This window comes from Garra rufa, chromosome 10 (assembly GCF_049309525.1).
Source record: "Garra rufa chromosome 10, GarRuf1.0, whole genome shotgun sequence".
NCBI lineage: Eukaryota > Metazoa > Chordata > Actinopteri > Cypriniformes > Cyprinidae > Garra > Garra rufa.
In genome coordinates this window covers 1,521,574-1,549,015 of record NC_133370.1, presented here as the reverse complement: position 1 = coordinate 1,549,015, position 27,442 = coordinate 1,521,574, and the positions used below count along the sequence as shown (strand labels likewise).

The window sequence follows — 27,442 nt, the reverse complement described above, 5'->3', positions numbered from 1 at the left end:
TCGTATCGACCGAAATTAAGAAATATATCGTGATATAAATTTTTGCCATATCATCCAGCCCTAATTCAAACTAAATTTAAAAAAGTCAGTGTCTCAAGTACACTGTAAAAAGTTGTCACCAGTTTCAACTTAGGTTTTTAAGCTCAGCAGCTGCCTTAACATTTCAAGTTAATTCAACTTAAAAGTACAAGTCATTTAAACTAATTTTATTTTTGTGAGTTAAAATGACTTGTAGTTTTAAGTTGATTAAACTTAAAATTAAGGCAGCTGTTGAACTTAAGTTTTTAAGTTGAAACTGGTGAAATCTTTTTACAATGTAATAATTTCAATCTCCTGAATAAATGATTTAATGATAAATACTTTTATGTGAACTTTAATGTAAGGACTTAAATATTCACACGCACCTCACATTAAGCTATCGTATGGCTTCAGAAGACCTGGAATAAAAGCTGCTTTAAGTGTCGTGTTTACTGTTAGTTACACAACAAAGCTCATTTCATCAAATGACACTGGAAACCACAAACTACTGCTTCTGTGTGATGATGACAAAAACATGCTTACAAACATAGAAGAATATAGGAAAACATTTCTCAAAGTCATGTTACAACATCCGACCCTAATCAGAATTACAAAACTATTAACTATTACTTAAGTGAGTTTTGACTATACTGAATGAGCCGAGATCATCCGGCAGCATCTGCTCTGACTCCTAGAGTCTCAGAAAAAGCATCACAAAACACATGCTATAAGAGTCCTGAAACACACAGGTAAAACCATCAGCCGTATCACAGCGCTGGTTACTCATTTATCCAGGACACCGCCCTCACAGGACAAATACTGAGGAATCTGTGCAATTTTCTTTCCACCTATAACACACTAAGCATGTATTTCCTGCACTGTATTGTACCACAATATGGTGATAATTCATTCCCAAGGTCCCAATATTAAAACATCATGGTATTACCATCTGTACCATGGCACTAATACCATAATATTTTTCTGTAAGGGCAATCAGTTGAGAAAAACAATCAGCTGGTAGTACAAGTTAACCACACCCTTTCAAAAACAGTGCAGATGCATCAACTGGTAAAACCATGGTACTTTGAGATATACCATGCCACTGAAATGCATGTACAATGATATTTATATACAGAGTGCAAGGGGTAAATGGAAATCGGGGGGAAAAAAAGTATTAAAAAGAGCATTTTTAATTCATTAAAAATAATTAAGTAATTAATTATTAAAAAGTTTTAGGAAAATGCAAACTAAATAAAAATATAACTTAAATAGATGCATTAGAAAATATAAATAATTATAAAATAAATAGACAACAATTATATTACATCAACAGTACTTTAATAAATAAATAACAAATATTAGGTTCAAATAAATAATAAAAATGTTTTAAATAAATACAAATTGGATTGAAATAAATTAATTCATGAGTAAATAAATTAATAAATACAATTTGAGTAAATAAGTAAAGAAAGAGTAAATACATAATTTAACAGTGCTTTAATAAATAATACAAGTCAGATTAAATAATAAAAATGATTCTGATAATAAGTAAATAAACAAGTAAAAAATATAGTACTAAGTCATCTAACAAATATTTAAATAATACATTGCTCAAATAATAAACGATACAAATGTACAAAATTGGATTTATAAGTTAATAAACTAATATATAAAATTTGATTAAAATAAGTAAATGAAGAGTTTTATAAATAAATAAACGAGTAAATATAGCACTATAAGTCATTTAACAAATAAATAAAAATACATAACACAAATAATTAAATAAACATTTAATAATAAAAGTGTATTTAAATAAATGCTAAATTAAATTCGAATAAATTAGTTAATGAGTAAATAAACTAGATTAGATTCAAATTAATAAGCAAAGAAACAGTAAATAAATACTTTAACAGTGTTTTAATAAATAAGTAATATAAGTAAGATTAAATAAATCATAAAAAAAATGATTTTGATAATTATCTACTTTGACTCACTCAATGTTATTATAAATCTGGTTTGTTTTGTTTTATCAAAACACCTGCTCTGACCTACTTGAGAGAATACCATGGTAAAGTCACAGTACATGTCATTAAATCAGGGCAGTACCATACAGACAATTATATAATAAATACACTCTTACATAATAAAGCACGGCGACGGTAACATAATTAGTGACGGTGTTAGATGGTAAACCTGTGGTACCTTGAATTATACCATGGTAATGTGATTCATTCCCTACTCCATGAGGTAGTATCATGGTACATGGCCAAAAATCAGTCAGTTTACTTAATAAAACGTTTTGAAAGTGCCAAACATATACCATAGTATATAAAACTGAATATCATATCGAAATACCACGGTATTGCCAACTGGTATCATGGTTTTACCATGGTACAGTCATAGGACTTTATTGTAAGGGTTTGTTTCTTATTGAAAGGCATCCACGTAAGCACCGGACACCTTTATTTCTATATTACCGAGGTAAAATGACCTGGCAGTGCTAACCAGCCGTGCCACACAAAACTAGAACAACACCCGGTCCTCATCGCCTCAGTGCCGGCGGTGAGCTGCGTGTTGTGTGGCAGGAACTCGCGCTCAGGAGCGGCCGCCTGTCAGTAACTCGAGCTCGGGGATCCGGCGCGGCCCGCACTCCCTTCCTGCATAATGGCGTGTCAAACCCGCTTACAATTCACCAAAACACACGGACTGTCCGCGTTTCCCACTTACCTTTGAACTTCAGGTCGTTGGGGGGATCTAGGACGAGGATCTGCTCCAGTTTGGACATGTTTTTGGCCGGTAAGGTGACGCTTGGTTTCGGGGAGCAGCTGAGCGCAGCGCGGTCAATCCGAAACCCTTCCACTGAGTCACTGAGCGCAGCACGGGAGCGCGCAGCGCGTTCCCACGACAGACGGACGCCCGTGACTATCTGTTCGATTTCGATTTTTTTTAAGTCAATTCAATTTGTTATGTCTTTATTGGTAAACAAATTCAATATATGCTGTAATCTCGGCCCCGTGGATACTGTAGCCCAAACATTCTTACAGGTTAAATGTGGCCAGGTTTCAGATTTTTAATTGCAAGGGACCACAAAAATGCAAAGAGCCTCTTGCTTTGGATAGAAAATAAATAATATCAATACATGTAAATAAATAAATAAAATTAGATAAAATTAAATAAGTAAATAAAGAGTAACTTAAAAGGATAACAGGGATTTAATAAAAAAAATGAGATTAAATAAATCGTAAAAATTGATTTTGATATGTATCAAAAGATTAAATTAAGTAAATATGAATAAATACATAGATAAAATTAATATAAAAAAGTAAAAAAAAGACTATAAAAACTATAACAGTGCTTAAATAAAAAAGAATAAATAAATCATATTTTTTTATAATTATGTATCAAAAGATTAAAATAAGTAAATAATAGGCATGTGAACAATTAAATAAAGTAAATTAGATTAAAATAAATAAGTAAAAAACTAAAAAACCATAAGAGTTAATAAATAAATAAATGAATATTAAAAAAGATTAAATAAATCATAAAAAATTATTGTGATAATTACGTAACAACACATTAAAATAAGTAAACGATAAGCATATGAACAAATAAATAAGTGAATAAAGAAAAAAAACGAAAACAGTGCTTTGATAAATAAATAAATCAGAACAACTGATTTTGATAATTACTTATCAAAAGATTAAAATAAGTTAATAATAAGCGCATGAATAAATAAACAAACAAATAAATAAAAATAGATTAAAATAAAGAGTAAATAAACAGAACAGTGCTTTAATAAATAAATAAATAAATAAATAAATAAATAAATAAATAAATAAGATGTTTAAATAAATCAGAAATAAACTGATTTTGATAATTACTTACAAAAGATTAAAATAAGTTAATAATAAGCGCATGAATAAATAAATAAATAAATAAATAAATACAATTGTATGAAAATAAATAAGTGGATAAAGAGTAAAAAGTATAACAGTGTTCAAATAAATAAATAAATAAATAACAAATATAAGATATAATGTACAAAATGTACAAAAACTATGCGTGACTTTTATTTACGAAATCGCCGTGCGTGTCATCTGGTCGCTCTTACGTCATCACGCTGCGTCGGCCGCTGCTGTTGTACATGTGTGAGCAGAAGCACACTGGTAAGCTCAATATGTCATTTGTATTTATTGGTTATGTGTTAAATAATTATTCTATGATTAACAGTGAGACAGATTGACCTGACTGGTCGATCTAGTGACTCGCTGATTGATTGATCAATTAAAACGATCGGCTGATTGATTAAAACGCGATTGTCGCGCGTATTATTATCAACTTTTTACGTGTTTTATTAATTGTAACACAACAATACTGTGATAATACCGTGTTATTGTTTAAAATACCATGAAAATACCCTAGTATCTTGTTTTATATCAAAGTACCTTGGTGTCAGCATGTGTTTTTGGGAAATTACCATGATAATACCGTGATTAGTATGTTTTTGACTCTCATGTAAATACCATTGCATATTATTATAGTAATTTATTATTTGTATTTAATGAAATACAACGAGTCATCACTACAAAAACACCGCCGATACCTATGGAGACAAAATAGGGCAGGATATACGTTACTTGCAAAATAATTAAAATTTTGCAAAGGAAAATTTAAGTATTGAGAAAAAATGTATGTGCTTTTTGCAAAAGGAAAATAAAGTATTGTTAGAAAAAATAAGTTTTGCTAACAAAAATAAAGTTTTGCAAAAGAAAATTAAAGAATTGAGAAAAAATTAAATGTGTTTTTTGCAAACAATAATTAAAATTTTGCAAAGGAAAATAAAGTATTGTTAGAAAAAATAAGTTTTGTTAACAAAAATAAAGTTTTGCAAAAGAAAATTAAAGAATTGAGAAAAAAATAAATGTCTTTTTGCTAACAAAAATAAAGTATTGCAGAAGAAAATGAAATACTGCAAGAATAAAAGAAGTTTTGCAAACAAAAATAAAGATCTGCAAAAGAAAATGAAATAATGCAAGACAAAAATAAGTTTTGCAAAAAAAGAAAAAATTGTAAAAAAAATAAAAAAAAAATAATAATAAAGTATTGAGAAAAAATAAATGTGATTTTTGCAAACAGAAATAAAGTATTGCAAAGGAAATATTACAAGAAAAGAATGCGAAGGAAAATTAAAGTTTTGAGAAAAAATAAATGTTTTTTGCAAACAAAAATAAAATATTGCAGAAGAAAATGAAATACTGCAAGAATAAAATAAGTTTTGCAAAGGAAAATGAAATATTGCAAGAGAAAAAAAGAAGTTTTGGAAAATTAAAGTATTGGGGAAAATAAGTGCTTTTTGCAAACAAATATAAAGTTTTGCAAAGGAAAACAAAAGTGTTGAGAGAAAAAAATAAATGTGCTTTTTGCAAAAAAAGAATTGCAAAAGAAAATGAAATATTGCAAGACAAAAGTAAGTTTTGGAAAAAAAAATTGCAATGGAAAATTAAAGTGTTGAGAAAAAATAAATGTGCTTTCCGCAAACAAAAATAAAGAAAATGAAATATTTTCTAAATTAAGTTTTGCAAAAAATAAAATAAAGTATTGCAAAGTAAAAATGAAATATTGCATGAAAAATAAGTTTTGCTAACAAAAATAAAGTATTGCAAAGGAAAATTTAAGTATAGAGAAATGTTGCTTTTTGCAAACAAAAATAAAGAATTACAAAGAAAAATGTGTTTCCAGACAAATAGTCTTGCAAACCAAAAGTACTGCAAAATATAAATGAATCAGAGCAAAAGCAATGATTTTGCAACACATATTATTCATGCCAGTAACATTTTTAAACAAACTCTCCCTTGACATGGTCAAAACAATGCCAGAAAGTGAGTTTTTTCATTTATTTGCAAAAAGCACATTTAATTTTTCTCAACACTTTCGTTTTCCTTTGCAAAGCATTATTTTCTTTTGCAATACTTTAATTCTTTTAGAAGTTTATGACTCCATAGTTCCCATAATAATACCATGGTGCTGTGTAAGGAAGACCAAGGCATGTTTATGTTCTCTCAGATAATAAACGCATGTATTTTCAGGTATAAAAGCACTGCAACTTCACTGTCAGATCTGAGAGAGAACGACAAACCAAAGAGATGATTGAGAAGATGAAGGGTAAAGGGGAACGGCATTTTAAGGGCGGACAGAAGACGGGTCATAAACGGCCCGCGCAGGACGCCAGCGTTGTTGGTGAGACCAAGAGACCAAGACTGGATGCAACAACCGTGACTTACTTCCGCCGCGTCAATGATCGACTGACTAAAGGATTCGAAGAGGAAGAAGAGAAAGGTGAAGAGAGATTACAAAACATCCATCTGTCCACCATGGCTGCACTTATTTGATCAAAATAGAGTAAAAACTGTGAAATGGGTAGTTGACAGATAGGCTTATTTTGTAAAAGACAGTTTTTAACCCTTATGCAGTCCTCTTTTTCAAATCACACTCGGGGATTTCGGGGTCCTTTTTCACCCTGGTAAACAAAATGCAATTTTGTAAGAAAATAATAGTTTAAAAAAATATACATATATATAAAAAAAAAATTTCTGTTTATTAAAGTTTTTACTCCACATTTGTGCAGTTTTTAGTGGGTTAATGATATTTTTTAAATATATATAAATTAATAAATAAATATTTTTAAAATGGGTTTTTACACAAAAACTGTTTTTTTTCTTTAATGTAAAATTCACTTTATAAAAGACCCACATTTCTAACTTTAATTCATGGGGATAACATGGATCATTTCACATGGTTTGGTGTAAGATTTTTGCCCATCTTTTGGAAAATCCAGTTTTAAAAGTACAAAAAATAATCACTTTTACCACTAGATGGCTGCAGAGCTCCACTATATGCTGTTTGCTATTTGCCCATCAGTTGAGTTCATAGCTACATATTATGAAATCACAATTCTAACAATAAAAATTACTTTTTGTCAAAGTTCAGCATTTTTTTGTACTGAAACAAATCAGTTCTATTACATATGCAGTAGCAGTACGCAAAATGAACATAAGAATGCAAAAACAGCAAATGTTTTTTTTTTTTTTTGACAAATTATAAGAGAGCAGTTTTTATGGTCTCACAAATGTATTTCTGTGTGTCCGGTGTTTTTCAGAATATGTAGATATGAACTCAACTGAAAAAAAAAACTTATAGTGGATAATAGTGGAGCTCTGCAGCCATCTAGTAGTAAAATAAAAAATTTTTACTTTTAAAACTGGATTTTCCAAAAAATGCACAAAAATCTTACACTAAACCATGTGGAATCATCCATGTCATCCCCATGAATGAAAGTTAGACATGTGGGTCTTTTATAAAGTGAATTTGAATTTTACATAAAAAGCTGTTTTTGTAAAAAAAAAAAAAAAAAAAAAGATTTATTAATTTATATCAATTTAAAAAATATCATAAATCCTCCGAAAATGTCAAGTAAAAACATTAATAAACTGGAAAAATCTTTCTTTTTACTATTATTTTGTTACAAAATTGCACCACGAACGTGACTTTTTTTTCACACTAACATAAAATCAAGATATCATTCTAATTTTTTTTTTTTTTGTGTAGATCAGGAAAGTGTTGACCGACGTACAAAGTCTCATACCATTTAAACAAAGGGAACATTTTTTTTAAATTTGAGCAAATGTCATTTGGGATCAAAAAGACCCCGAAGACCGCATGCGAAAACTCTTCAGTAGTTTGTGTCTGAATGTTTGTGTCTCTCTCCCGGTGTTCAGCTCTGTTCGTAGAGAATGTGCTGTTGGAGGTGAAGGGTAAAGCAGCGATGGTCTCCACAAATATGATTGGCAGGCTGGCTCTGGAGGGGCTGTTCTCATTGGCCAGTCCCACTCAGGTGGCAGAGGTGCTGTCAGAGCTGGGAGGAGAGACGGGGTCAGAGTTCAGAAGCATGTCATGTGATCAGTGTGGAGCTCATGTGATGGAGAGCGCACTCAGACAGAGCCACCGCTGGGCAGGTGAGATTAATAATATTAATTGTAGAAAGTGATAATAGGTTATTAAAGAATTAGTTTACTTCCAGAACACAAAAAATTACAATGTACTCACTCCCTTGTCATCCCAGATGTTCATTTCTTTCTTTCTTCAGTCGATAATAAGTTATGTTTCTTGAGGAAAACATTTCAGGAGTGTTCTCCATATAGTGGACTTCTATGGTGCCCCTGAGTTTGAACTTCCAAAATGCAGTTTAAATGCAGCTTCAAAGGACTCTAAACGATCCCAGCCGAGGAAGAAGAATCTTATCTAGTGAAACGATTGGTTATTTTCTAAAATGAAAAAAAAAAAATACAATTTAGAAACCTTTTAGACACAAACATGAAATTATGAGTTTAAAAGTTGTAATTACGAGAAAAAGTTGAAATTACCAGACAAAAATTTTGAAATTATGACTTTAAAAGTTGTATTTATGAGAAAAAGTTGAAATTACCAGACAAAAATTTCGAAATTATGACTTTAAAAGTTGTATTTACGAGAAAAAGTTGAAATTACCAGACAAAAATTTAGAAATTATGACTTTAAAAGTTGTATTTACGAGAAAAAGTTGAAATTACCAGACAAAAATTTCGAAATTATGACTTTAAAAGTTGTAATTACGAGAAAAAGTTGAAATTACGAGACAAAATCTTTGAAATTATGACTTTAAAAGTTGTAATTACGAGAAAAAGTTGAAATTACGAGACAAAAATTTCGAAATTATGACTTTAAAAATTGAAATTACGAGAAAAAGTTGAAATTACGAGACAAAAATTTCGAAATTATGACTTTAAAAGTTGAAATTACGAGAAAAAGTTGAAATTACGAGACAAAAATTTCGAAATTATGACTTTAAAAGTTGAAATTACGAGAAAAAATTGAAATTACGAGACAAAAATTCGAAATTATGACTTTAAAAGTTGAAATTACGAGAAAAAGTTGAAATTACGAGACAGAGATTTAGAAATTATGACTTTAAAAGTTGAAATTACGAGAAAAAGTTGAAATTACGAGACAAAAATTTCGAAATTATGACTTTAAAAGTTGAAATTACGAGAAAAAGTTGAAATTACGAGACAAAGATTTCGAAATTATGACTTTAAAAGTTGAAATTACGAGAAAAAGTTGAAATTACGAGACAAAGATTTCGAAATTATGACTTTAAAAGTTGAAATTACGAGAAAAAGTTGAAATTACGAGACAAAAATTTCGAAATTATGACTTTAAAAGTTGAAATTACGAGAAAAAGTTGAAATTACGAGACAAAAATTTCGAAATTATGACTTTAAAAGTTGAAATTACGAGAAAAAGTTGAAATTACGAGACAAAAATTTCGAAATTATGACTTTAAAAGTTGAAATTACGAGAAAAAGTTGAAATTACGAGACAAAAATTCGAAATTATGACTTTAAAAGTTGAAATTACGAGAAAAAGTTGAAATTACGAGACAAAAATTTCGAAATTATGACTTTAAAAGTTGAAATTACGAGAAAAAGTTGAAATTACGAGACAAAAATTTCGAAATTATGACTATAAAAGTTGTAATTACGAGAAAAAGTTGAAATTACGAGACAAACATTTCGAAATTATGACTTTAAAAGTTGTAATTACGAGAAAAAGTTGAAATTACGAGACAAAAATTTCGAAATTATGACTTTAAAAGTTGAAATTACGAGAAAAAGTTGAAATTACGAGACAAAAAATCGAAATTATGACTTTAAAAGTTGAAATTACGAGAAAAAGTTGAAATTACGAGACAAAAATTTCGAAATTATGACTTTAAAAGTTGAAATTACGAGAAAAAGTTGAAATTACGAGACAAAAATTTCGAAATTATGACTTTAAAAGTTGAAATTACGAGAAAAAGTTGAAATTACGAGACAAAAATTTCGAAATTATGACTTTAAAAGTTGAAATTACGAGAAAAAGTTGAAATTACGAGACAAAAATTTCGAAATTATGACTTTAAAAGTTGAAATTACGAGAAAAAGTTGAAATTACGAGACAAAAATTCGAAATTATGACTTTAAAAGTTGAAATTACGAGAAAAAGTTGAAATTACGAGACAAAGATTTCGAAATTATGACTTTAAAGGTTGAAATTACGAGAAAAAGTTGAAATTACGAGACAAAAATTCGAAATTATGACTTTAAAAGTTGAAATTACGAGAAAAAGTTGAAATTACGAGACAAAGATTTCGAAATTATGACTTTAAAAGTTGAAATTACGAGAAAAAGTTGAAATTACGAGACAAAAATTTCGAAATTATGACTTTAAAAGTTGAAATTACGAGAAAAAGTTGAAATTACGAGACAAAAATTTCGAAATTATGACTTTAAAAGTTGAAATTACGAGAAAAATTTGAAATTATGAGACAAATTTCGAAATTATGACTTTAAAAGTTGAAATTACGAGAAAAAGTTGAAATTACGAGACAAAAATTCTAAATTATGACTTTAAAAGTTGAAATTACGAGAAAAAGTTGAAATTACGAGACAAAAATTTCGAAATTATGACTTTAAAAGTTGAAATTACGAGAAAAAGTTGAAATTACGAGACAAAAATTCTAAATTATGACTTTAAAAGTTGAAATTACGAGAAAAAGTTGAAATTACGAGACAAAAATTTCGAAATTATGACTTTAAAAGTTGAAATTACGAGAAAAAGTTGAAATTACGAGACAAAAATTCTAAATTATGACTTTAAAAGTTGAAATTACGAGAAAAAGTTGAAATTACGAGACAAAAATTTCGAAATTATGACTTTAAAAGTTGAAATTACGAGAAAAAGTTGAAATTACGAGACAAAAATTCGAAATTATGACTTTAAAAGTTGAAATTACAATTACAACTTTTTATCTCATAATTTTGATTCAGTATGTCATAATTTCAATTTTTTAACTGGTAATTATGACTTATCTCATTTCAACTTTTAAACTCATAATCTTTCATTTTTATCTCATAATTTAAACTTTTCTATCTCATTATGACTTTTAAAGTCATAATTTTTAATTTAGAAAGTCATAATTATGACTTAAGTTTGTCATAATCTCAGCTTTTTATCTTTTCAAGTTTTACAGTATTAATTTTGATTTAATAAGTCATAATTTCATATTTTATCTCGTAATTATGACTTTTAAAGTCATAATTTCAATTTAGGAAGTCAGAATTTCAGCTTTTTGTCCTGTTAATTATGTATTAAGCAAGTCACAATTTTGACTTTTTATCATTTCAACCTTTAAATTAATAATTTTAAATTGTCATAATTTTGACTTTTTATCTCATTATTACTTTAGAAGTCATCATTTTTAATTTAGTAAGTCAAATTTAAACTTTTTATCTTGTAGTTATGTCTTAAGTACGTCATAATTTGGACTTTTCACTCGTAATTGTGTCTTAAGCAAGCTTTTATCTGATTTTAACTTTTTAATTTAGTCATAATTTAGAATTTTTATCTCTTAATTTTGACTTTTTATCTCGTAATTACAACTTTCAAAGTCATAATTTCATCTTTTCATCTTGTAATTATGACTTTCGTTTGTCATGATTTAAATTTTTTAACTCATAATTGACTTAACCAAGTCAGATCTTTTTTTTTTTTTTTTTTATCTCATTTCAACTTTTAAAGTCATCATTTTGGAAAAAAAAATGTTCTCGTAATTTTGACTTTTTATCTTGTAATTGCAACTTTTACCCCCAGTTTCACAGACAAGGCTTAAGCCTAGTCCTAGACTAAAATGCAAGTCTGAGCTGTTTGAACTGAAAGAAACTTGCACTGACTGATCTAAAAAATATATCGGTGCCTTTGTTTTGTCTCAAGATGCACACCAGTAATGTTTTTTTTCTAAGCATGTTTATAAAAAAAAGACTTAAATGTCCTAATTGAACTATGGCCTAATCCTGGCTTAGTCTAAGCCCTGTCTGTGAAACCGGGCCTTAAAGTCATAATTTTAAAAATAGTATTGATTATTATTATTTAATTACTGTTAATACTTTTGTTATTATCTTTTTCTTTGGCTTTATTCCATAGTTTTTTGTGAAGCTGTTTTGGAACAGTAAGTCAAAGAGCGTTTCTCATGGTCTGATTTGTTTTCTAAAGAGGAGAGCCCTGCGGAGGAGGACGAGGAGCATTGTGGGATGCTGGAGGCTCAGGTGAAGCGTCTGTGTGGAGTCGTCAGGGAGAATATCATGGTGTTCCTGAAGGATCCTCACGGATCGCATGTGCTCCGGACGCTCGTACAGGTGCTGGCCGGATCTCTGACTCGAGACGTACCTGCTGCTCAAACAGGTCAGAAACACACACGATCCTCAGCGCTTCATCACCAGATGTTCTGACATTTTCTTTCTGGTTTTGTGTTTGAGATATGATTTCTAGGGAGTTTCTGGGTGGTTTCTCACTGTTGGAAGTCTTTGTGATGCTCGGTTCTGCATCCATTTTTTTTTTTTTTTTTTTTTTTTTTGTGAACATGGACCACAAAACCAGTCATGAGGGTCTGCAGCATCTAAAAGCTGAATGCAAAATCTTTCCATTGATGTATGGTTTGTTAGGATAGGACAGTATTTGGCCTGAGATGCAACTGTTTGAAAATCTTTAATCTGAGGGTGCAACAAAAAATCTAAATATTGAGAAAATCACCTTTAAAGTTGTCCAAATGAAGTTCTCAGCAATGCATATATTACTAATCAAAAATGAAGTTTTGATATATTTATGGTAGGAAATGTACAAAATATCTTAATGGAACATGATCTTTACTTGGCTTAAAAAGACAAATGTATCATTTGAACCCATACAATGAATTCTTGTCTATTGTTACAAATATACCTGTGATACTTACAACTGGTTTTGTGGTCCTGGGAAAAACAAAAAATCGTAATAATAAAATGATCTTTTTTTTTTTTTTTTTTTTTTTTTAAATATATATATTTGCTCATCAACAGCCAAAAAATGCAAAAAAAAATAATATTTTTTTTCATTTGCTGCTTTTATCAGACAAAAGAAGCACATAGAACTTTTAATAGTAGTAAACGTGTTTGATTATTTTTTTTTTTTCTGTTATCAGCCTAAATGAATAAATCAAATGCGTTTTTTCCCCTTTTGCATCTGTTATCAGCCAAAAAGGACATAAATAGTCTTAATAAAAATCTGATTTTTTTTTTTGTATTTTTCATTTGTGTCTGTTTTTAGCCAAAATACACACAAAAATCTTAATAATAATAAAAACATCAGATTTTTTTTTTGCCTTTTTCCTTTTTTTTCCCATTTAATTTTATCAGCCTAAAAGCACAACATTAATTTTTATAAAAATAAAGGCGTCTGATCATTTATTATTATAGTTTTTAAATTGTTCCTGCTATCAGCCAAAAATGCAAAAAAATCTTTATAATAAAGCATCTGAGATTTTTTTATATTCTTCTTATTTTTAATTTGCTTTCTGTTATCATCCAAAAAGCACAAAAATTATCTTTAATATTAAATGCATCTGAGAGTTTTTAAATTATATTTTTTTTCTTCATTTTTTAATTGCTTTTTATCAGCCAAAAAGCCTGTAAATAATCTTAAAAAATTTATTTTTAATTTGTCTGTTTTTAGCCAAAAACGCAAAAAAATCTTTATATTAAAGCATCTGATATTTTTTTATTCTTCTTATTTTTAATTTGCTTTCTGTTATCAGCCAAAAAGCACAAAAAAGTAATAATCATAAAAAAGCATCTGATATTTATTTCTTCTTCTTTATTTTCTCCCCATTTGCTTGTGTTTTCAATCAAAATAATAATAATAATAATAATGAAATAATAATAAATAAATAAATAACAATAATAAAAACATCTGATATTTGTTTTTTTTTAATTAATTTTATCAGCCTAAAAGCACATTTTTTTTATAATAATAAAGGCATCTGATAATTTATTATTATAGTTTTTAATTTGTTTCTGCTATCAGCCAAAAAAGCACAAAAATTATCTTTAATATTAAATGCATCTGAGAGTTTTAAATTATATTTTTGTTCTTCATTTTTCCATTGCTTTTTATGTAAATAATCCTAATAAGAATCTGATTTTTTTTTTGTATTTTTAATTTGTCTGTTTTTAGCAAAAAAAAACACAAAAAAATCTTTATATTATCATCTGATATTTTTCTTATTATTCTTATTTTTAATTTGCTTTCTGGTTTGTTAAAGTAATTTGCTTCTGTTTTCAGTCAAAATAATAATAATAATAAATACAAGTATGATCATATGATATACATATGTTTTTTATTTGCTTTCTATTATCAACCTAAAAAAACACAAAATAAATCATCTTAATAATAATAAAAGCATAAACCTGATTTTGAATGTATTTTTTGTTTACTTGCATCTATCATCAGCCAAAAACCTGATATTTATTTATTTATTCTTTATATTTTCCCCATTTGCTTCAGTTTTTTCTGTTATCTTTAATAATCATAATAATAATAAAACCATCTACTATTTTTTGCATTCTTTTTATTAATTTTGTTTAATTTGCTCTCAGGCAAAAAGCCCAAAAAGCCTAAAGCGGAGGTGTTGGATTTTGAGATTCCCGTCTCGTTCTGGTGGGAGCTGAAGCATCTGTCCGACTGTGTGATGGAAAACGTCAACGGTAACGATCTGAACATCTGAACACCTTCATGCGTGTGTTGTGTCGCTCCTCTTCACCTTTGGTGTCTATTCTCAGTCTGCGTGACGAACGCCAGCTCCAGCGCCACTCTCCAGACGCTGCTGACCGTCAGTCACAGGAAGAGGCCCATTCTGTGCAAGAAGTTGATCAAGTGCATCATGGGATACCTGACGTCGATCAGCTCAGCTCCTGGAGTCAGGTGAGGATGATGATAATGATGATGATGAAGGGTCGGCGGGTGGATGTTGAGATGCTGATCTCCTGTTTCTCCTTCAGTCCGCTGCTGGTGTTCATGAAGGACCCGTCCTGCAGTCATCTGATCCAGACCGTCTTCAGCTTCTCCCATAAGGCTCTGCTGCAAAACCTCTACAAGAACCACCTGAGAAAGCAGCTGATGTCTTTGGCCCTTCATCCCATCGCAAACTTCACCGTTCAGAGCCTGATCACAGCTTCAGCGCACTGCAAAGTGGTACACCATTTATTGTTATTATGATCATGTCTTTTGGGGGGTTTTATGAACAGAAGCAAATGAAAAACATTAATAATAAGATTAACTAGATAAAAAAAAGGTCTTTAAGTTGGCTTGAGAAAGCCTGATCAGAAAATTTGAAAAAAGTTTTACTAGGTTTTTAGAAGTTTTTCAGTCTGAAGTAGTTTTAAAGCTTGAATGCATTGAAGGCAATACAGTCTGTCATAAATGGATGGATAGATAGCATGCTATTAGCATGATTGACATATTACTAGCATGTTTCTAACTTGATTAGCATGTTACTGTCATGGGAAGCAAGTTACTAGCATGTTTCTAGCATGATTAGCATGTTTCTAGCATAACTTGCAAGTTACTAGCATGTAGCTAGCATGATTAGCCTGTTGCTAGCACATTAATAACATGATTATCAAGTTGCTAGCATGTTTCTGGCATGATTAGCAAGTTACAAGCATGTTTCTAGCATAACTTGCAAGTTACTAGCAATGTAGCTAGCATGATTAGCCTGTTGCTAGCACATTAATAACATGGTTATCAAGTTGCTAGCATGTTTCTAGCATGATTAGCAAGTTAACAGCATGTTTCTAGCATGATTAGCATGTTTCTAGCATAACTTGCGAGTTACTAGCATGTAGCTAGCATGATTAGCCTGTTGCTAGCACATTAATAACATGATTATCAAGTTGCTAGCATGTTTCTGGCATGATTAGCAAGTTACAAGCATGTTTCTAGCATAACTTGCAAGTTACTAGCAATGTAGCTAGCATGATTACCTGTTGCTAGCACATTAATAACATGGTTAGCAAGTTGTTAGCATGTTTCTAGCATGATTACCAAGTTAACAGCATGTTTCTAGCATGATTAGCATGTTTCTAGCATAACTTGCAATTTATTAGCATGTAGCTAGCATGATTAGCCTGTTGCTAGCACAATAATAGCATTATTAGCAAGTTGCTAGTGTGTTTCTTGCATGTTACTGGCATGTTTCCAGCATGATTAGCATGTTTCTAGCATAATTTGTAAGTTACTAGCATGTAGCTAACACGATTAGCTTGTTGCTAACACATTAATAGCATAATTAGCAAGTTGCTAGCATGTTTCTAGCATGATTAGCAAATTGCTAGCACTATTAGCTTGTTGCTAGCACATTAATAGCATAATTAGAAAGTTGTTAGCACGTGTCTAGCATGATTAGCAAGTTGCTAGCATGTTTATTGCATTATCAGCAAGTTGCTAGCATGTTTCTAGCATTATTAGCATGTTTCTAACATGATTGATATGCTACTAGTGTGTTGTTAGCATGTTGTTAGCATTATTAACATGTTGCAAACATGTTTCTAGCATGATTAGCGAGCATGATTAGGATGTTACTAGTGTGTAGCTAGCATGATTACAATATTGCTAGCATTATGTTAGCATTACTAGCATGATTAGCATGTTGCTAGCCTGTTTCTAGCATGATTAGCAAGTAGTTAGCATGTTACTAGCATGATTAGCATTTCATTATCATGTTTCTAACATGATTAACATGCTACTAGCATGTTGGTAACATGTTAGCATCATTAACGTGTTGCTAACATGTTTCTAGCATGATTAGTATCTTACCAGCAAGTAGCTTGCATGATTAGAATGTTGCTAGCGTTATGTTAGCATTACTAGCATGATTAGCATTTTTCTAACATGATTCGCATGTTGTTAGATTAGATTAGATTAGATTCAACTTTATTGTCATTACACATGTACAAGTACAAGGCAACAAAATGCTGTTTAGGTCAAGTGCAGGATAAAGGTATAATTTCCCTGCTGAAAAAAACAGCATATGCTGGTTAGGTATGTTTTGGTGCTGGGATGCTGGTTTTAGCTGGTTTATGCTGGTCCTTTGCTGGTTTATGGTGGTCACGTTGCTGGTTAATGCTGGTCCTTGACCAGCAACATGACCAGCATAAACCAGCTAAAACCAGCATCCCAGCACCAAAACATACCTAACCAGCATATGCTGGTTTTTTCAGCAGGGTTATAAGTTATAAGTGCATTTATAGGAGATGTGTTCAGGGGGAAGCTATGGATAATATTTACAGATGAAGTACTGTGAGCATAATTTACAGATGATAATTAACTACAATTAGAATGTATAAATAGATGAACACAATATACAGGTTGCTATTAACTATAATGTAAATTGCAGGTAGATTTGAACATAATATACAGGTTGCTGTTGAGGGGTGAGGATTTGGGGGTGAGGAACAAAGAAAGGTGGTCTGATTGTCCAAAGTGGAAGAGGGGGGTCACAGTATAAGCTTCAGCCATGTTTGTGTATACATGGTCTAAAGTTTTGTTTCCTCTGGTGTGACGGAAAATGTTTTGGTGAAATTTGGTGAGTACTGTCTTTAAGTTTGAGTGATTAAAATCCCCCGCAACAATAAATGCAGCCTCCGGGTGAGCAGTTTATTGTTTGCTGATGGCCGCATGAAGTTCGTTCATAGCAAGCTTGGCATCAGCGTCAGGAGGAATGTAAGCAGCGGTTATTATGGTGGAGGTGAACTCCCGCGGCAGATAAAAAGTGCTTTTCTAGTGAAGAAAGTGCTGGTTATTCACTCCCCCCACCTACAATCCCTGCTGGACCTAAGACTCGAACCTGCAACCTTTGGGTTACAAGTCAGAGTCTGTAACCATTAGGCCACGGCTGCCCCCACCTTTTGAAGCCAACTTAAAGTATGTCTTGACAAACTTTTTTATCTAGTTTTCTTTGAAATGTGTTTCTATCACCTGCTCAGTTCCTGAAGATCTTCGATGAGCTGATGGAGGGGTTCGAGGCGATTCTGGCGGCCAATCACATGGGTGTAGCGGTTCGATTGGTGGAGAGCTGTGTTCACTGGGAGGAGAAGCAGAATGAACTGCTGCAGCGCCTCCTGCAGGTACACATCAAATACAGCAGGATTTCTCACACTATTCCTCATCAGCAGTTGACCAGGTGCAGGATTGTTTATATTTAACCCCCAAAGAAAACAAAAAGAACTATTCTGCCCTCCAAAGGCAAAGTGCAGTAACTACACGTTTGGTCAAGGTTGAGTTAAGGCTTATAATGGGCTTTGTGACAATTGTTTTGTCTTGTGGCAAAGTCTCCCGGTTCAATTTTGTCCCGTTTCAGAGAAACGAGAGTGTCAACATTGCAGTAACTACAAAATCCAAACTAATACCATATATAGTGTAAAAACTTTAAAGGCATTTTTCTCAGTCTCAGTGTTGCCGTAGTTACTGCACTTTGCCTTTGTAGGGCAGTATTGTTCTTAAATGTTTAATAACTTTTGAACCGCTAATCCAATTCGAATGCTTTAAAAAGTCACGTAACGCACAGAGTCTCATTTGGATATTCAGAGGCTCCATAGTGAGCATGATTATGTCATCACATTTCCTCAGCACTGAAGCCAAACAGGAACGATTGTTAATGCTTAGTCCCACCTCTGTGCCCCGATTGGTTCAAACTGTCAACTATTCAACCAATGAACAGGTTTTGGTCTTTTGAACCACCAGTTTGCAAGTTTCTTTGCAAATCTGAACAAACGCAAAGTGAAAGTAAAGTGTTTCTTGCGTGCATGAAAACAAATGCAAAATAAGACATTTGCATGACAGCATTTTTTGGAAAAGCACGGAAATACTCACAACAGAGCCCTTTGACATAACACAAACCAAAAACAAGAATGAAACGGCAGTACAGATCGGATAAAGCACTGAAATTGAGGTTTTTGCGTCATGAGGTTATGCAATCTCCCGGTAAAATAGATTCTGACGCAGACTACAGCCAGCAGATCCATATATTTGGTTATGTTATGTAAGTAAATCTTACATAGTTTGTAAAGATTATTTGCACTATTTTTTCTGTCGCACTCAGTATATTTCTGTCATTTTGTGTGTAGTTTGTGAATAATTTAGAATGTTTTTTTTTTTATTGCACAAGACAATTTGTGCAATTGTTTTTACTACACTGTTTGTGTTTATTGTTCATACTCAGATTAATATATTTATCTGAAAAAGTAACTTTTTTACTGTGTTTTTGCATTATATAACACTGTTTCTACTATTACTTTACTCCTGAAACGTTTTTGGACAGATCTATATCGTCAACCAACTAAATAGGCCAGTTTTTCACTAAAAAAGCGCCTATAATAAAATTGTAATAAATGGCTATAACTTGCTTAGGGAATGTTATAAATAGACAAAATTTTATTTGGAAATGTAAAATACCTAAATATAAATTTCTAAAGAAAAAATCCAAACTTCAGGATTTTTGTTTGAGCACACAGTAAAAAAAACACCCAATTGTTGCTAGCGTTTTTCCTAAAATTCTGGAAATTCACTCATTTTTAGAGAAAACAAAAGGGAAATTGTAATTTTAAATGAGCTAGACATAAAGTTCTTTTGTTTATAATGATATATGACAATTGATGCTGACTGCTAGAATTAAAAATAAATAAATAAATAAATGTACAGGTGCCTCATGTGCCCCAAAAATGTTCTAGGTCTTTAAGCGTTAAACACTAGTTTAACCAGCTGCCCAAACTGAGATGTTGAACTCTGTTTCCCATCAGGCATTTCACTGCAATGAACCAGCATCACTTCAGGTCTCCTGTCTGCCTCTCTTCCTGTCCTTAATGACGCATGAAGTGTACTACAACACAGAGACAGCAGAGGGAGACGCCGTCACACAGGTGCTCATTTAACAGTGAAGGCTATAGTACTCATACTAGTCTAAGAGAATGTACACTGCCACTCAAAAGTTTAGGATCAGTTAGACTTGTAATGTTTTTTAAAGCTCGTCAAGGCTGCATTTCTTTATTAAAAAATACAGGAAAAAAACAATAATTTTATTAGAATATAATATAATGCTTTTTATGTTAATATACTTTAAAATGTAAATTATTTCTGTGATGCAAAGCTGAATTTTCATCAGCTGTTACTCCGGTCTTAAGGCGAGACACTGCAGTTGAATAGGGTAAAAGTTCTTGTTTAATTGTTTTGACATGTTAGAGTCAAATGTTTTTACTGAGGGGATTTTGGGGATCTCATTTTGTCATTCCATAAATCAGAAAATACTTAGAACAGACAGAAAACAATGTATTTTTTCAGCATTTTTGGATGAATAAAATGTTGTATAAAATCAAGCTAATTATATCTGAACAAATCCCTCTGTAAAAACCTTCAGGATATAGACAGGGATAAAAATGTGGAGTTTGATGTGTAAGTGCTACTGAAGTGGAGATTTATGGCTCATTGTTGGAGAAAAAACTCTTGGCCCTTAAAAATATGGATTGTAATTGAAATCTATTGACACAAATAGATAAAGTGCTATAAAAGAAACACTTAACAGTTAAAAAACTCTTTATGAAACACCAAAAAGCCCAAAATCTCAGATTTGACAGGTGCATAAAAAAAATCTTCAGTGTCCCTAAGTGTCACATGATCCTTCAGAAATCATTCTAATATGCTGATTTATTATTACAATTATCAACATTGGAAACTTTTTTTTTTTTTTTTATCTGTGATTCCTTTTTTTAATTCTTTGATGAATAACAAGTGAAAAAGAACAGCATTTATTTAAAATATTAGTCTTTTCTAAAAATATAAATCTATGCTATCACTTTTTATTAATTGAACACATCCTTGGTGAATAAAAGTATTAATTTCTTTCAAAGAAAATAACTGACCCCAAACTTTTGAACAGTAGTGTATATTATTAGATAGCCTTTTTTATTTAAATAAATGCTGTTCTTTTTAACCTTTTATCGATCAAAGAGCTTCCAAAAAAAAAAAAAGTTTTCAACACTGATAATAAATCAGCATATTAGAATGATTTCTGAAGCATCATGCGACATTGAAGACTAGAGTAATGATGCTGAAAATTCTGCTTTATATCACAGGAATAAATTACATTTTAAAATATATTCACATAGAAAACAGTTATTTTTAATTGAAATAATATTTCTTATTTTTTCTGTATTTTTAATCAAATAAATGCAGCCTTGATGAGCTGAAACTTCTTTAAAAACCAGTGGCAGTATGTGAAATTATTGGAATATTAATTTTATTTTATTTTAATTTATGATGTTTAGTACTGTTATTACATACTATGTGCTGTTTAAACAGAGATGAAGTGTGTAGTATGCAGTATGTATGTAACATGTGCTCTGTGCTGTCAGTCTGTGCGCAGTCTGTCTGTATGTTATCACGGATCTCGACTGGTTCAAGCTCTGGCCGGATTCAAAGACCGAACCATCCTGATGAACAGTCTTCACGCCCTCAGCTCCGCCGACCTGCTGACCCTCGGCACAGACTGCATGGGCACCCATGCTCTCCAAATGCTGGTGACGATGGTCAGCGATAAAGGCCGAGGAAAGATCTTGAGAAAGCTGGAGGTAAACATCACAAACTCATTTGATTCTGCAAACGATGATGAGACGAATCTTACGAATGTCACTTGAAATCTTCCTCACAGGAGCTTTACGTTCAGCTGGCCTGTTCCAGCTGCGGCAGCCGTTTGTTAGAGGCCGTGTGGAACAGCGCCAACGTCAGTCAGAGACAAAGCATTGCTGAGAAACTAGGTGAGATGGATTTAACATTTTATTTTGCATGCGTGAAAGCATTAGCTCAGACGAAACTGAAAGTTTGATGTAAATGTGCTCATCCAAGATTAGGATGAGTTTGTTCCTTTATCAGATTTGTAGAAATGTGTCATTCCTTCCCTTGCTCACCAGTGAATGGAGGCTGTCAGAATGAGAGTCCAAATAACTGATTAAAAACATCACAGTAATCCATAAGTAATCCACACCACTCCAGTCCAGTCCATCAGTTAACATCTTGAGAAGATATAAGCCGAAACAAATCCATCAACGTTTTTAACTTAAATACAATTTCATAATCAATAATAACACTTCCTCCAGTGGAAAAAAAAAGAAGTGGTCTGGTCTAAATCAGGAGAGCACTGCAAAATGATTCAAAGTGCTCCAATTGGATTGCGTATTGTGAATCATTTGATTTAGATTGGAACTTCAGAGTGGGTTTGCGAATCATTTGATTCAGTTCGGTACTTCAGAGTGGGTTTGTGAATTATTTAGGGCTGTAACGTCCCAGTCGATTAGTCGATTAGTTGGTCGATACGTTCTGGTTCGACCAAAATTCTGATTGGTCGATTTTTTGCCGCGCTCATTTCATCAGGCGGAAAGCACTAATTGCTAATGGGGGTGTTTTCAGAGCACCCCTGTTTCACAGGGAACAGTCTGTTTTCAGAACACCCCCATTGTTTTCACTTTTTTGGATTTGCCCAACCCACTGGAGAAGAGAGACAGATAAGTAGGCTTTGGAAGGTATGATGCTGAATATTATTTATTTAATAATAAGCTAGTGGACTCAGCGGTTTGGAACACATATCAATATACATCAGTCCTATTCTAACATGTCAACAACAACAACAAAAAAAAAAAAAAAATCGACAGTGTGGCAGCATTTTGTTAAAATTAATAACGGAAAAAGGTTGAATGCAAAGTTTGCAAGCAACAGTTTGCCTACCACAGCTCGACGACAAACATGACGTATCATCTGAAAGCGGTAAGCTAACTTGTCTGCTTAGGTTGCCCTGTCTGTTTTTGAGTAGGCTACATGAACATATCAGAATTGGCATATTTCAATATTTTAGTGTAATAATCGTTTTAGAACTGCAGCCAGGCGCACACATCCGTAATGACGGTAGAATCCCCCAGACCACGTTGGATTTTAAGCCTCCTTTGGGGCCGTTCACATGTAGCGTCTTTTGCGCGATCAAGTTAGTTATTTCAAATGTATAATGGAATAGCGGTCGCTTTTTTCCGGGCGAGTCCGCGCCGCATCGAGATATAAACATCTCAACTTTTCAGAATGTCGCAAGCGCACCGCAGGTCATGTGACATGAACCGAACAATCAGCTCCCTCACGTTTTTCCGTTACATTGAAACCTCAGCAGAAACAAGGAGGAGCAGCTCATCATTGTGGTCCAGGGATTTCCTGAACTTTATGATCTGTCAAGCCTCCATTATTTTGACGCTAATAGAAGCAACAATGCATGAGACGCATAGGCTTGGAGCTAGAGCGCAGCTGATGGTTGCTTAGAGACAGCAGACGCGGAAAGAAAGCGGCGCGCCTAGCATTTTCCACGCGTTTTTAGGCGCGACATGTGAACGGCCCCTTAATCATCCAAACGGAAAAATAATATCACGGAAGGAATTAAGTCTATTCGTGTCTCAGCCGCGTAGCTGAGCTCTTATGTTCAGCCTCGCTCTGTGCGAGCTGCGCAGAGCGGCTGAAATGATAGTGTCTGACAGTTATAACATATGACAAATAATTTTCTAAATTATGTTGCACATTCCTTAAAAGTTCTTGTGATATCACTAGTTGATAACATAGTACTGTTTTCAGAAATCACAGGCTATGATATTGCGCAGGTGCACGTGATGCACCGCTGTCAGAGACGACAGACTCGTGTGTCAGACTCATTTCAGTGCAAAATAATTAGGTCAAAAACGATTTAATATACTGCAAATAGCCTATTAGTTTTTTTATGTTTATTTATAATTAATTTAGGCAGACAACAAGGCTACCAAGTACTGAGCAGTATCTAATTAATGTAACGTACGTTTTTTTCTCTCCATAACGTCATTTTTAGTCGATTTTTAGTCGAAAATTTCTGGACTTCAGTCGACCAAGATTTTCTTTGGTTGATTACAGCCCTAGAATTATTTGATTCATTTCGGTACTTTAGATCGCAAATCATTTGATTTAGATTGGGACTTTAGAATGAGTTTGCAAATCATTTGATTCAGATCGGAACTTCAGAGTGGGTTTGTGAATCATTTGATTCAGACTGAGACTTAATCATTTCATTCAGATTGGGTCTTCAGAATGGATTCACAAATCAGTTGATTCAGATCGAAACTTTGGTGCAGGTTTGCAAATCATTTGATTCGGATCGGAACTTCAGATTGGGTTGCAAATCATTTGATTCAGATCGGAACTTCAGAGTGGGTTTGTGAATCATTTGATTCAGACTGAGACTTCGATGTTGGTTTTGCAAATCATTTGATTCAGATTGGGTCTTCAGAGTGGATTCGCAAATCAGTTGATTCAGATCGAAACTTTGGTGCAGGTTCGCAAATCATTTGATTCAGTTCGGAACTTCAGAGTGGGTTTGCAAATCATTTGATTCAGACTGAGACTTCGATGTTGGTTTTGCAAATCATTTGATTCAGATTGGGTCTTCAGAGTGGATTCGCAAATCAGTTGATTCAGATCGAAACTTTGGTGCAGGTTCACAAATCATTTGATTCAGATCGGAACTTCAGATCACAAATCATTTGATTTAGATCCAGACTTTAGAGTGGGTTTGTGAATCATTTGATTCAGATCGGAACTTCAGATCACAAATCATTTGATTTAGATCCAGACTTTAGAGTGGGTTTGTGAATAATTTGATTTAGATTGGAACTTCAGAGTGGGTTTGTGAATCATTTGATTCAGACTGAGTCTTCGATGCTGGTTTTGCAAATCATTTCATTCAGATTGGGTCTTCAGAGTGGATTCACAAATCAGTTGATTCAGATCGAGACTTTGGTCAGGTTCGCAAATCATTTGATTCAGTTCGGGACTTCAGATCACAAATTATTTGATTATGATCCAGACTTTAGAGTGGGTTTGTGAATAATTTGATTTAGATTGGAACTTTAGAATGATTTTGCAAATCATTTAAATCAGATTGGGTCTTCAGAGTGGATTCGCAAATCAGTTGATTCAGATCGAAACTTTGGTGCAGGTTCGCAAATCATTTGATTCAGATCGGAACTTCAGAGTGGGTTTGTGAATCATTTGATTCAGACTGAGACTTAATCTTTTCATTCAGATTGGGTCTTCAGAGTGGATTCACAAATCAGTTGATTCAGATCGAAACTTTGGTGCAGGTTCGCAAATCATTTCATTCAGATCGGAACTTCAGAGTGAGTTTGCAAATCATTTGATTCAGACTGAGTCTTCGATGCTGGTTTTGCAAATCATTTCATTCAGATTGAGTCTTCAGAGTGGATTCGCAAATCAGTTGATTCAGATCGAGACTTTGGTGCAGGTTCGCAAATCATTTGATTCAGTTCGGGACTTCAGATCACAAATCATTTGATTATGATCCAGACTTCAGAGTGGGTTTGTGAATCATTTGATTCAGACTGATACTTAATCTTTTCATTCAGATTGGGTCTTCAGAGTGGATCCACAAATCAGTTGATTCAGATCGAGACTTTGGTGCAGGTTCGCAAATCATTTGATTCAGTTCGGGTCTTCAGATCACAAATCATTTGATTATGATCCAGACTTTAGAGTGGGTTTGTGAATCATTTGATTTAGATTGGAACTTTGCATATATATGAATCATTTGATTCAGATCGGAACTACAGAGTGGATTCGTAAATCAATTGATTCAGATCGAGACTTTGGTGCAGGTTCGCAAATCATTAGATTCAGATCGGAACTTTAGAGTGGGTTTGCGAATCATTTGATTTAGATTGGAACTTTGCATATATATGAATCATTTGATTCAGATCGGAACTACAGAGTGGATTCGTAAATCAATTGATTCAGATCGAGACTTTGGTGCAGGTTCGCAAATCATTAGATTCAGATCGGAACTTAAGAGTGGGTTTGCGAATCATTTGATTCAGTTCTGGACTTCAGATCATGAATCATTTGATTCAAATCGGAACTTCAGAGTGGGTTAGCAAATAATTTGATTTAGATATTTCGGTGCAGGTTCGCGACTCATTTAAATCAGTTCCGGACTTCAGAGCGTGTATTTGTTTCAGCTTTTATGTTCCCCAGATGTTAACTGATGGACTAGAGTGGTGTGGATTACTTCTGATGTTTTTATTCAGCTGTTTGGACTCTCATTCTGACGGCACCCATTCACTGCAGAGGATCCATCGGTGAGACAGTGACATTCATGAGATGAATATGGTGTTCTCACAGTGAATATGAGCTCATGACAGAGTTGTGTAAAGTTGTTTTAGATCAAGTAAAACATTTTACACGGTCAACTTCCCAAAGTAATTTGCCGTTGTCTTTGCACAAGTTGATCCGTCAGAGTAGCTTATGTTCTGATCAAAGTGTGTTTTATCGTCTCTCTCCTCTCGCAGTCCCCAGTGAAAGTCAGCTCCGATCCGATCAGTTCGCACGCCACATTTGGACCAAATTTGGTCTGACAAACTTCATGAGGAGACGGGCCGATTGGCAGGAGGTTCAAACAGGAGAGTCAAAGAAAAGGAAGATGTTCAGTGATATTCTGCAGTAAGACTTTAAACAAACTGTAATCGTTTCCCTTGAACGACGCAGTACAAGAGTCAGTTTAGGAAGTAAGGAATTTTCAGTGAATCGCCCTTCAAGTTGCATTTTATAAAAAAAGCATAAGAAATGGTACAATTGTGTGTCTCTATGCACACTAGACTGGACCTTCCGTTTATGGTGTGGAAGACTTCTGGGAGTTCATTTCTGCTACAGAATATGCACAAATTCTGACTTTTTCTTACAATTCTGAGTTTTTGTCTTTGAATTCTTGAGTTTATACATTGCAATATGTCACAATATGTCAATAGTTTTTTTGTTGTAATTCTGAGTCAATACATCACCATTTTTGAGTATCTCGCAATTCTCAGCTTATTTGTTGCAATTCATACATTGCAGTTCTGAGCTTATACGCCACAGTTTTGTGTTTGATGTCACAATTCTTGAGTTTGTATCTTGCATTTCTGAGCTTATACATTACAATTATTGAGTTTCATATCTTGCAATTTATAAGTTGCAATTCTGAGCCAATACTAAACATTCCTGAGCTTATATATCACAATTTTGAGTTTGATGTGGCAATTCTGAGCTTATACTTTGCAATTTGGTGTTTATATTTCACAATTCTTCAGTTTATACGTCGCAATTCTGAGTTAAAATGACGCGTTTCTGAATTTATGCGTTGCAATATGTCGACCAATAAACTCAAGAATTGCGAATTGTAAAGTGTAACTGGCAACATAAAAACTTAACATGTTGCAAGTTATACGTGTTTACACGATGCAATTCTAAAGTTAATTTTGAGTTCATACATTGCATTTTTTGAGTGTCTCGCAATTCTAAGGTTATTCGTTGTTCGCTGTAGTTTATACATCGTAGTGATGATTTTTTACATTGCAATTCTGAGCTTATACATTGCAATTGGAGT

At 32.7% G+C, this 27,442-nt stretch overlaps 2 protein-coding genes across 2 annotated transcripts in view; one reads left to right on the top strand and one right to left on the bottom strand.

Annotated features, from left to right (window-relative positions):
• Nucleotides 1–2,890, bottom strand: part of LOC141343853 (vesicle-associated membrane protein-associated protein A-like) — a 38,415-nt gene extending 35,525 nt beyond the window's left edge. The window contains exon 1 of the mRNA XM_073848516.1: nucleotides 2,746–2,890. Coding sequence (XP_073704617.1) covers nucleotides 2,746–2,803 — 58 coding nt within the window. The 5' untranslated portion in view covers nucleotides 2,804–2,890. The remainder of the gene's footprint in view (nucleotides 1–2,745) is intronic.
• A 3,271-nt stretch (nucleotides 2,891–6,161) lies between these two features.
• Nucleotides 6,162–26,870, top strand: LOC141343788 (nucleolar protein 9-like). Its single transcript, XM_073848432.1, has 11 exons — nucleotides 6,162–6,354; nucleotides 7,794–8,030; nucleotides 12,145–12,333; nucleotides 14,559–14,666; nucleotides 14,742–14,883; nucleotides 14,961–15,153; nucleotides 17,946–18,086; nucleotides 19,758–19,877; nucleotides 21,366–21,581; nucleotides 21,662–21,767; nucleotides 26,370–26,870. The coding sequence occupies exons 1-11, from the start codon at nucleotides 6,162–6,164 to the stop codon at nucleotides 26,522–26,524; spliced, it is 1,800 nt and encodes a 599-aa protein (XP_073704533.1). The 3' UTR covers nucleotides 26,525–26,870.
• Nucleotides 26,871–27,442: the final 572 nt, after the last annotated feature.

Coding starts and splice junctions, on each gene's coding strand:
- LOC141343788 (XM_073848432.1), top strand. CDS start 6,162: ATGATTGAGAAGATGAAGGGTAAAGGGGAACGGCATTTTAAGGGCGGA. Junction 6,355..7,793: donor CGAAGAGGAAGAAGAGAAAG/GTGAAGAGAGAT, acceptor CCCGGTGTTCAG/CTCTGTTCGTAGAGAATGTG. Junction 14,667..14,741: donor TGTGATGGAAAACGTCAACG/GTAACGATCTGA, acceptor GTCTATTCTCAG/TCTGCGTGACGAACGCCAGC.